Source organism: Phalacrocorax aristotelis, chromosome 12 (genome assembly GCF_949628215.1).
Source record: "Phalacrocorax aristotelis chromosome 12, bGulAri2.1, whole genome shotgun sequence".
Classification (NCBI taxonomy): domain Eukaryota; kingdom Metazoa; phylum Chordata; class Aves; order Suliformes; family Phalacrocoracidae; genus Phalacrocorax; species Phalacrocorax aristotelis.
Window position 1 is genome coordinate 20186221 of NC_134287.1, and position 12232 is coordinate 20198452.

General features: G+C 41.6%; 1 protein-coding gene across 2 annotated transcripts in view; it reads right to left on the reverse strand.

The window, feature by feature from the left end:
- Positions 1 to 12232, reverse strand: part of ADAM12 (ADAM metallopeptidase domain 12) — a 190411-nt gene that overhangs the window by 165831 nt on the left and 12348 nt on the right. The window contains exons 1-2 of one of the 2 annotated variants that reach the window (XM_075107645.1): positions 9313 to 9332; positions 6808 to 6941 (exon numbers count right to left, since the gene is read on the reverse strand). In XM_075107645.1, the coding sequence (XP_074963746.1) occupies positions 6808 to 6900 (93 nt within the window). In that variant the 5' untranslated portion in view covers positions 6901 to 6941; positions 9313 to 9332. Of the gene's footprint in view, positions 1 to 6807; positions 6942 to 9312; positions 9333 to 12232 lie in introns of those variants that run through there. The other variant, XM_075107644.1, reaches the window with a different exon arrangement.

Genomic DNA, 12232 nt, shown 5'->3' on the forward strand with positions numbered 1-12232 from the left:
ACACGGGTATGGGGCTGGCTGAGAAGAAGCAAACATGTCTCCTCTATGAGGACCCCCTCCTGCACAAGACAAGGTGAGAGGGACAAGGTGATTTTGCTCACGCAGAGAAGCAATTCAGCCCTACTAGCATAGTCACAGACCTTCAACCGAGAACCAGAGGAGATGACACACTCCTTTTCCTAATAGCTTCCACGTAAAAATTATGCTATTACTGAATTAAACAAATGGAGAAGAGTTATTAAATAATAGAACATATTTGAACTAATTAGTCCTCACAGTGGCCCTACAAGGCAGGGGTATAGGTATAATAAAAAGCAAAAGAAATAACAGATTGTTTACTAGGCTATTAAATTAATGACTACCAGGTTACTAATTAAAGGCTCAAGGAGCAGATCTCCCAGAGAATTTTATTGAGGATTAGTGCAGTTTCTCACACCGCTGAGGCTGTCTGTGCCAAGCTACATTCCCAGCTGATGACACAGCCTTAGCAGCATGCACAGCTCTGCCTCTTATATTCGATACTCATGAGTCATAAAAATATGGAGAGGACTATAAATTCTGTTTATGCCTCTCTCTCCTAAGATATGTAAAACAGCTATGTAAAAGAGCTATGAAAGCTGTCCTCTCAGTCTTCAAAGACTTGTTTAAGCAGCACTGTATGAGTCCTCTTAATACAATTGTCTGGAAGTCTAAACTTTGGTAATTATTTCAAATGAAAGAGAACAGCAGGAGGCTCTGTTGAAGGGAATATAAACAATTATCACTTGCACGAAGGCTATGCCAGTTATGAAATAAACTTGAATGGGTTTGCTCTTGAAAACACTGAGCATTAAATTAATTATCTGACATAACAGGCCTCTCAGTTATACTCCATGCATCTAACCCTTTATCAGAGTCACGCAAGAACACCAAGAGGTGCAGCAAAGAGGGGAAATGTGACCCAGCACAGAGGTCTTGTTAAATTGCTGTCTTTCTAATGGCTGCACCAATAACTTCATAGTAATACCGAGGCTAGTGTGCACAGCATAGCTCAGGATGATAGACTGGACTACGATACACTGTGCTGTTCTGCCAGTTTACAAGCAAAATGCAGTATTGCGGGAGCATAAAGATAGGATCAGATGGGTAAGGCTCATCCCTGCTTGGCACCTTCGAATATGTTCTTGAATCTCCAGCTTTATTGCTATAACCTTTTAACAAATTTAAAGCTGTTTCTTGTTCCAATTATTTTTTTTGTTTCAATGGCAAAAATCCCAATTTCAGTAGGTGTTGACTTAGGCCTTTATGGTAAAGGCATGAAAAAAATGCAAAAGGGTGGAACGAATCAGTGTAACACTGGATACTTGTGATAAATCTGGAGAATGATAAAGATAACTAATAACTGTCAGATCATATGATGCTTTTACAGATAGGGGAGAATTTCATGTTGAGGTTCAAGTAATCACTGACCAAAACAACACACACATAAGATTCTGATGTTTGCTTATGAGTGCGATCCATAACACAATACTTCACGAATGAGGCAGGCAGAAATGCAAAAGCTACTTCTTTGCAAGCTCAGTGAGATGTAATGCATGCCAAGCAGTAAAAAATGGTAATCCTCCACCACTTTACATGCAGAATCTTTTGAGCTGTGACAACCATACAGTTAAAAAACAGAAGAAATATGGTCTAAGTATATATTTATAGCAGGCCTTCATCTTTATCTTTGCATTTCATTGCTAGAGTTTATATTCAAAGTATAACATAACACCAAGAAAAAAAAAAGAGTGTTGCTACAAGAAAAGGGAATCTGTCTTCTCATCTTTCTTTTCTCCTTTTTGAAGACACTTCTTTTAAGGTTTCAATTTGCAAACCTGATTTATAACAGCCCAGCCAAAGGAAGAAAACTGATTCACACTACCTCAGAATCTGGCCTTGAAAGCTTAAACTTGGTGAAGCAGTTTTAATATTCTCTGAATCCATCCCCCTCTCTCCCAAAGGGAAATGAATTTCTGATTTATTTGGATTTAAAAGTTGTCAGAGTTGGAGTCAGCTGTTCTTCATCAGGGAACCCTCTGCAGGTCTTCCCGTCCTCTCTGCCCACTATGGCGTGGCAGAGATGGGCATCTTTCTTTTCCTTCGCTTGTCTCTAACCCCAACAGCAACAGATCTGAATCCCCTGGCGTGTGGAAAGGCAGCCAGCATCCCCCACCGAACGAGAGGTCTAACTCTCTGCAAGGTGGGGGAGAGGTTCCTTTTCCAATATACTTTTCATATATTGAGGTCAATGGCAGTACTTTAAAAGAGTCAGGTGAGACTCACTATGATTCAAGCGGATTAAGGGCTCAATCCATTCACAGATATATTGTGTGCATCCACTTTCTCATAGTTAATAATTTTTAAGAAGTTGCACAGCAAAAATTGCTCATTATCCTCCATATGTCACCCAAATGGAATGTCAAAAACCACATTCTCTGCACGATTGGAAAACAACCTGGACTGGCAACTTGCAAACTCTAGGCAGTCTAAAACATTTCAGGGCTTTCCAGCTTCTCATGTGGCTCTTCAGAACCCATGCTCAGCTCCATGCTGCCTGGCTACCGGTCCTTCACTACCTGCTCAGTTTTAGCTACATTCAGATTTGTTTTTACAACTGGCAGCCGTAGCCTGACTGGAGCGTACACTAGGAATGGAGAAGTTTAATAGTACACTTGGATGGATATAGAGATCAGAATTACAAGAAGTATGTGCATAAGCATCAAAAGATGCAAAGCATCACCTAGTAAGGAGAGCTGCACCTAACTTGCTCGTATGCTTTTAGAAACCTCAGAGGATGAAATCTTTCAGAGCACTTGATCAGCCTCATAATTATGTTTGAGTCTTTGCAGGTGACAGCAACAGCAATCCTGCATGGCCAAGACTAGAGAAAAACCCCACACCTGAGTGACAGATGCCATAGCTAGAGGGCTCTATGCTTCCTTCCATAACTGATCATATCATATATGCACAAAATACTTTCAATTTCCCAGAAACTTAATGTATTTTAAGACTAAACCGTGGATACAAAGCCAACTTCATTAATGACTCTGTCACTCTGGGAAAATGAATGGCAGCTCAGGGCAATGCCACACTGGGATCCTTCCCAGCTTTACAGCTATTTCATGCCTGCCCTGGATGGTCTCTGGCAGGCAGTGTTTCCCCACAGTTACAACCTTTTAAGCATAGAAATGGAGCCAAGAAACCCTTAATGCCCACGAGAAACACTTCCTGCCTAGTGCTTGTCTCTCCAAGAGAAGGCACGTGCTTCGGGCTCTGGTCTAACACAACCAGTGTTACCTGACCTACAGCTCCTGTGATGCAGGGATCTGGCACACATTAACCACTGTGTGTCCCTAACAGAGTGTGAGGATAAAAGCTGAAGCCAAACAGATGGTCCTCTAAATGTCTTCCCTGAAGTGTTCTGTGTACTAAAACATCACTTACCCAACTTTCATCAAACTTGGCTTGAGTTGCAAGATTCTAGCCAAGTTTGAAGAAAAATATTCAGCTGGAAACATGCAGGGAAAGAAGCCTTTTTCCTGCACTCAAATAATATAAAAATGAAACAATTTTGTTCAAACCTTAGAAAAAAAATTAAGAAAAAGAGAACCCAACCCTCTTGGGTTTATACCAAGCACTGGGGGAAAAAAAATCAACACAATCCAAAGTGATGAACAAATGGAAGAGACAAGTGGAAAGACAACTGGAGCTACAATGTACGATGACCTATCAATACATTCTATAAGGCACACAAAATTTCAGCGAAGACGGAAATCACACCCGCACAGAATATGGGCGGCTGTTGTTCGAAAGCACAGTGACGTTGCACAACACTTCAGGGACCTGACTTTGCTGCCACATGCACGCAAATACAGTTAGTCATCAGTGGTCCTGACTGACAACAGCTGGATACCCAAAATAGCAGCCACTAATTTTAGCAGCGTGTTCAGGGTCAGAAATGGAATATTATATCCAGATAATAAAAGAATTAAACTGGGCACCATTGAAATATTCCAACTGAAAATGGTCTACATTTTCTGAATTCAATGAAAAATGCCAGGAGGAATGTTAACAACCACTAACTAGATGAACAGCATCGTACAGTTGCAAAAACATACAGGCATTTCCATAGTAACTTCTCTTAAGTATACATATTTTATTTTTTAAATGTGCTTCACTATATAAAGTGTTTGCAAGAGCATATGCATCTTTTTAAGCAAGAAAAAAGCAATACCATTTCTGAAATAATACCCCCACAATGAGATCCTGGCCTTGGTCTCTTATAACTTCAACTTGGGGTGGGGAAGGCAGGGAGAAAATCGATCTGCCCAGTAAATGATAGGTTCTCCCCAGAAGCAAAACACTATGTTTATACTTAGGGAAACCCAAATTCTTTAAATACAATTTGATTATATGTCTGATTTTAAAATTGGATTTTCCTACCATTAATTTGAACTGTCATTCTTAGGAAGTACCTAAATCATTAGATGTCCTTGAAAAAGTACACCCTAACTGTATTAAAGTGAAATCAGGTTATAGCTAAGTAACTTTTCAATTTTTTTTGCTTCTCAGTAAATGTAATTTTATTGCTGCTAGTGAGCAGGTCTGTGTTTTTGTGGAATTAGACAGTGTGACTAGTTTGAGCTTTTTTTACTTCTGCTCTGCACGGTGCACTGTATAGGTGGCCCTCAACGAGAAAGTCGTTAGCTTAGTAATAATTTCTGACAGATTCTGAATGAGATATTCCAACAGATATTGCAGTGACTCCTGGGGTAAATAAAAGGACAGTTTTCTCTTCAAGATGGGAAAGAAAGAGCATGCTACACTAAGTGACTAGCGTGGTTTCTCAGGGACTAATTGTTAAGCAGGAGTATTTACATCCAAAGGACTGGAGAACAGCGCTATCATTGCGAGGCAATTATCTATACACAAATAACTTTAACACTTTGGCATTTTTACAACCACTAGATTATTTATTTTACTATATATTTTATTGCAATGCCAGTCCCCCAGTTACAAGTATACGGTACTTCATACTTTCTTTTTTTCACTTCATATAAAATTAAAATAAAGCAGAGGAACACTTTGAAATAAGTTGAAGAACAATAGGTCCTACTTAACTGTAAAATACAACAGTATTTAACTTTTGTGCTTTTGATCAATATTTATGTGACAAGCTATTCATTACTCTTCTCCTCTACCAGTTTAATGCTGTTGTTCTTCCCACAGCCTGATCTGTGCTTTTGTGTATTTAATTTATAACAGTTTCCATGGAAAAGAAATATTCAAAGAAAAAAGTGCTGATACAGCACGTGGATCTTTCTACCAAACCACAAATCTTTTCTAATGTTCATCTTAAACTGAAAGCAATTCTGGGAAACAAATTAATGATATAAATCACATTATCATTACTCACATAAAGATACTCTGTTGTAATTCTTTCAGAAAGCTACAGTGAGTAGCTAAAAGAACTCTATATGGTGAACGCCTGTTTCTAATTAAATGCTCTAAAAATAGCATTGCACATACATCTAGGACCAAGCCATCTGTGTTATCTCGCTAAGATAAGCTATTATACACCCACAATGATACCCCTTTCATCACTGCAGATATTCAAAACTAGGACTGGCCCTTCTTTCCCATTTAGGAATGGAAAAAGGAAAAGGATGAAAAACTTTAATCCAGACAAGACCTTCTGAAAGTCAGATCCCTTGTTCTGAAATCTCTTTTCACACCTACTTCTGTCAGTCAACAGTATGGTGCAAAACCATGTCCCACAAACGGTGGCAGTAGTCAAGTCGGGTTTCTCCACAAAACACTTCCCCAGTGCAGTAAAGAAAGCTGTAACGGGCTGTCTGGGCCGTTTGCACTGTTTGTGTGTGATGTTTTTTGCTTCTGGTTTGTTGTTGGGTTTTTTTTAACTGTTAAATTTTTAAACTTTTTTCTCCCCATTCTGACAATTAAAAGAACAATATAAAAAGTAAGCTGGAACAAAACTGGGGGTGTGTTAAAAAGGTTGCGTAAGAGATTCCCATGACATCTTTGGTGATAATAAACAACAACAACAACCTGTCTTCATCCTTCAAGCAGGAGACCAAGGAGGCAGAAAACAGCCCTTTTTCTCTTAAAAACAGCTACCCATGTTATCATCCAACGTCTGAGGGGAAAAAGAGGAGGAGAGCTTATCAGGGCCTGTCAAGAGGGGGAAACAATCCCTGCTTAGTCAGAGCCAGTGATAGAGTATGCCCTTGTAAGGCAAAGGGAGGATGGAGTGTGAAGGGAGACTCGCCCCGACTCCCTCCGCGGTGCATGGGACGGCATTTGGGGGCACCTCCCACGATGGGCTCCAGGTAATGCCTCAGGCTGCAGTCAGCGAAGTGACATTATTTACACCTTTCCTTAAAGTTGTTGCTGTCAGACCGCATTTAATCACACAGACGTGTTTGCTCTATTTGCCCCTCCCTCAGTTTGGGGGCTGTTTTGCTGTTGTACAGTATAATCTCAAGCAACCTACGGTAACCTCTTTAAAAAAACTATTTCACTTTAAGCTTCCATTTCTGCCATCAGAAATAAGAATGCCACTTTACAATAAACAAGTATTCATTTCAAGCAAAGTCCTTATCCATTTTCGTAAATTAGGTAACAATTTTAGACAGCAAACTCTCTACAAAAACATAAAAAATACACTCAGAACAGATATGATGAAAAAAGTGCATTTACTTTCCCCTAAAGCCTTCCAATTCTTATACATCTTACAATAAAATAATAGGCAAAATGAAGACTAACCTTTGAATAAATGCCATTTACTGGTCTCCGCTGTTCTCCATTCAAAAGGAAAGGAACCGTTATCTCATAATCTTTTGACTGGTCCTTTGGCATCTGCTCTTGCGAGGACTCCAATTTGCTGTCCACATTCTCGCCTAGGGACGGGGAGAAGCACTCCACGTTAGTCTGGAACAGCATCTGACAACGTGAACCTTTTTATTTAAGGGACCTGGCAGCATACTTCAGAAGGAAATAATTCAGGGAAAGAATTAAACGTTAAAACATTGTGGGATCATCCCACAAGTGTCAAAACCCACACAAATTTTGAAGAGAGCTGGGGTTCTGGGAGAGAAGTGGCCAGGTGAGTTCCACTCTTGATTAGATGGTGCATTTCTGCAGCAGCAGGAAACAAAGGCTGCACATAAGGAGTAGAGATACCAGGATGCAAGGGTAAAGAGTTGCGATGCAAGACTTAAATAAAAAAATTTGGAGAGGTATTGGCACCACCATTTAAAGTGCTACATTAATATTGGTACTAAAGTTTGGATTTGGTTTTTTTTTTTCCATTGAAGATGATAGCGGGGGGAATGCAGGATGTGGCTGTCTTTTCAGTGTCATCATTAAGAGGGAAAGCAAGCTGCAGGGATTTAGAAGAGATAAGATTTTACCAGGACTATTTTTCCATAATTAAGGTAAGAAATTGCCTTGATCATTCCACCCGCCAATCCCTTTTCTCCCCATCCCTCTTCCCAGGTGCAGTTGCACTGGATCAGATTCAAATTAGTGGTGGTAGGAGGGGAGTACAGTGCCCCTGGGGTCTAACTGGAGCCCTCCCCTCCTTGGGGTGAACAAACCCTGTGGTTGCACGGCACAGGATCCCTAAGGGCAGACAGTGATCCCAAATTTTCCTACTTATGTCCTTCCCATTTCTGCAGAGGGGTCAGCTGGTCCTCATGCTTTGCGAGCTGGAGTCACAGCATAGATGTAACATCGTGGTTTGGGGTCCCTGAAAGCTCCAGGTTTATTGTATGCAGCAGATTTACCAGGTTTAATCCTCGGTATTTTATTGTCATCCAAATGCTTCTTAATGCACCATCTTACTCTGCTATACATGGAAGTGTGCAGTTGTACTCTGTTTCAAAAAAGCTGAGCTGTGTACAACACAAGACTGAATATTTACTTAGCAGCCTCAGCATTTCTATATGAACATACAAGGAGGTCACAAAGTACAGAGAACCCCGTAACATCAAGGATGCACATTGTCATTAGTGGGAAAAAAAAACTCTAGAAGAGAATATAAACTCTCTCTGAAATAATGCTCTACTCCTACACAGTCAGATGACTTCAATTCATACTACAATGTCAAAAAGCTATTTGCATGCAACATTTATCAGGTGGTTTTCCTCTCACTAAACTCACTAATGGTATTGCGCCTGTCAAAGCATTCCTAAAACCCAGTATCAGAGTACGAGAGTTGGAAATGGTATTGAGAATAAATCTTAAAGAGAAGATAGGGGTGGCTTCCAGGTGCCATGGGACAGTCAAAATGCTGACGGGGTTTGCCACACTCTTGCCCTACCATCACACCGAGCCCTCTGGTGCACTTGGACCCCACAAGGATGAGACCTGAGAGCTCTAGAAACGTGTCCACCCTGCACAAAGCTGGATAAAGTCCAGCGTTACCTGTCTTCCTCCTTTCCCCAATTGCCTTTGTGCTAGGGAGGCACAGGAGGATGGTGATGGGGGAGCGTTTTAGCAGCTCAACCATGGCTCAGGGCTGTAGGGTCAGACATGCCCACACAGCCCAGAGCCGCCATCCCAGCAGCCTGCCCTGCCCTCTCCGGTCACCTAACACTCTCTGAGGATCAAGAGCTATGTTTTGGGCAGAACGAACCCAATTTAGTCACCGTTAGAATTAGCTTAAAAACATCTATCCAGTTATTAGTGTTAAGCTGAAGTGAGAAGATGACAAGTTCAGTATTTTCCAGCATGCTTTTAAAAACATGACATTTCCCCTAAAACACCACAAAAAAAAAAAAAAAAAAAAAGAAAAAAAGACTAAGATAAAAAGGTGCTGTATACTGGGGAGAGGAAAGTTGCTTGTTATACAAGTGTTCCTGCAGAGGAAGGGTTCTCACCCTTCCCTCAGTGAAGCTCAAGCCCAAGTGACAGGGGTCTAAGAGTGTCAGCCCTTGGAAGGGATGCTCCAAACCCTGCACGGCTGGGTTCACCCCGTGAAGGCATATGAGATACCATCTCATCTGTCTAGGGTGGTCTAGACAGAACCTCACAGCTCTTTATTCTGTTTATCAGGCATAAAGTTCCCTGCACAGAACAGAAATTTATGAAGCATATCTCAGAGAAATGAGAAAAGTTTGGCGCTAGCCCTGATTTTTTTTTTTTCTTGGCTCACTACAGGAGTCTCAACTATATGAATTAAATGACTCAGGCCCTTCTATTATTTCACAGGATTTGCACTCTGAAAGTTTCATGAAATCTAAATTTTAAGAAACCCTATGAGCGTACTTTTCCTCCCACAGATGCACTGTCTACATTGCTTCCACACAGTCCTACACTGTGGAGCTCCAGCTAGATCTCAGGAAGCATCAAAGTCTTTCTGGTACTCCTACATGTGCAAGCTGCCTTTCTCATTAATTCTGCAAAGCATTAACACCACAACATTACCTGAAACAGAAGAAACAGGAGAGGGGGAGGCAGCAGGCTTTGTGCACAGATGTGTTATTCCTTCATTTATATGGCATGGTCCAGAAAGTGCAATCGCTATAAAAATACCATGAGAAAAGGGAACAATATCTACCCAAAGTGCCGTTCAGTTTTGCCACTCCTATTCTCTCATGACAAAGTGATGCTTGTGGTACTAAAAGAGTAGGGTTACAATGAACAAATTTAATCTTGCACACATGCTTATTGAAAATGTATATTGTGCAGAAGCGTTGATAGTCTGGAGACAGACATCAAGACAGGTTTATAGGCAGCGGTTCTATCTTTATTGGAAAAGATAATTTATTTGGGGGAAACAAAACAGACAAGCTTTGGGGTTGCAAACTCTTCTGAGGCCATAGCATTTATAAAACACAAGATCAATTTCTGTCTAGTTGCTTTCCTTCAGCCAAATATTTTGCTGCTTATCTGAATGTTTTTATTTAAATTACTGGGTGCGATAAATATCACAGCTTCCTGCAGAAGGCGGAGAAAGCACTGCAGCCCTGTCACCGGGCCTCATTCTGAAGAGCACTTGGGCGCACGCTTAATGTTATGCACTTGCTTCGCTCCCAACCATCCTCAGTGTGATATATGCACATTGCAGTTCCTTTTGTAAATCAAATAACGGTTTTCTGATTTAAGGTCATTATATTTACATACTATGTATATTTGTGTAAGACTACAATATAAAGAAACCTGTATAACTGATAGGTGAACTCTAGATCAGTCTTTAAATATAAAAGTAGGGGGAAGATAAAAAGGTAGATCCTTCAGATAGGATTCTGCAGCCTGATTGCAGACCTTCAAAGAACGTGTTACAGAAAACAAGGGATCACAGCCAACAAAGAGCGACCCACACATATCCGTCTGAGAGGGGAAAGATGATAGCATCTAAAGGGCCACCGAGCCTGACCAAACAACGGGGTGCAGACAGAAAGGATATGGGTAGGGGAAGACTTGGAGTCAGGAGAAAAAAAAAAAAAAACAAAACACAAAACACATAAGAGAGCCAGGCCAAAAAACCGGAGGCATAGAAATTGAAGCGTGCAGGAAACTTTGAAAAAAAATGGGACAAACAGATGTGCAGCCCCAGAGCAGCCCCGTGGGCTTCTGAGTAGCTGCACAGGTGGGACGGCTGCTGGCAACCTTGGGGAGCCTTCGGCAGACGTGGCCCTCGCCTCCAGGTTGGAAACACAAAAGAATTTATGCCAGTGATGGATACTTCGCCCGGTCTCTTGCCCAATGGCTGAACAAAACACAGTCCCAGTTTTCTTCTGTTGGTTTTGGGCCACCCACCTCCGAGAATAAGCACAGCCCCCCCAAAGAGCATCTGAGGAGCACCAGGAGAGGAGTGCCATGGGACGGGACTGGAGATCTGTGCTAACGAAGGGTTTCCATCACCTTGACCACATCCCGTGAGCTCCCAGTGCTGCAGTTCTTCATGCGCACAGACATGCTGGTATTTCCTCTCTGCCGCTCCTCATCTCCTTTACCCACTTTCATTAGGATTTCTTTGAAGCTGGAACCATTAAAGTTGTTTGCATTACATTAATAATGAGGCCTCTTCTCTACAGGGACTCTTGGTATTACAGCAATATAAATAGTGTAATAATTGAAATCAGAGAATTTAAATTTCAGTAACGTGTCATGAGAGGGGAAGAAAATCAGGCCATCTGTATTACCAGAAACTTTTATTAGACCCAGGTTTCCTATCTTTTGTGTCACATGCACCTACTTACTCACCTACTTATTTTCCATTTCAGTGAAATTTTGTCCAGTTCTTCCTGACGCAAGCTCGTCTCCCACTTTTTCACATTAAAAACTTCACAGTCGTGTCTATCTGTTTTCTATTTTCAGCCTGCACTGAACTGTAACGCTTTTGATCCGCAAGCAGGCCACAAGCTGATGTAGCACCCTTTATTCTTTTTTATTTCAGTAATATAAAAGATACTTTGTAGAAATAGTGAGATGAGTAGATGTTATCTGTCAGTGACTTTTGTGCAGCTTAAATATTTTTTATCTGCCATGTACTTCGACAACTGTTCTTCTGTGCACAGAATCATACAAGGACTTGATGGCAAAGAAGTTAAAAACAGTTTTCATCTTTTTGCTTTGTATTTCAGTTCCTCTGAGCTCTGTGCAAAATAAACTCCAAGCACATGATGTGACATCTTTGTTTAATGGCCGCTGCCTCCTGAAGAAGCCCAGACACACTTCAGATTGCATTTACTTAAAATTAATAGGCTTTTAGACAGGCAGTGCAATGTATTTCTCCTTATGATAAACAAAAAGGTGAACACTCTCAACACTGAATGGGTCTGGATAAAATGAAAGAAAAAAAAAAAAAAACAAATTACCCCCCAAATGCACACCCTGCCATCCTGCTAGTGCTGGCTTTGCTCCCTGCTCCCCGGCACAGCACAGGAGAGAGGACTCAGACCCGGGGTAGTTTACGGAAACCATCGATCTGTGAACACATAGATTTACAATAAATCCAACGCATGATGCTGTGCTTCCTTCCCATTGCGGATGTGCATGTTCTGGGAGTCCCAGCTGCACTTCTTGTCCCACACACATTAACATGGTCCCATCGGGGTCCTTGGGTGCCCGTACGGCCCCAGCACCCCACTGCAGCCCAGCCCGGGGCCGTCAGCCCCAGCCCAGCGATGCCACTGGACACCCACCCCCAGGCCAGACCGCAGCCCTCCCCGGCACACTGCAC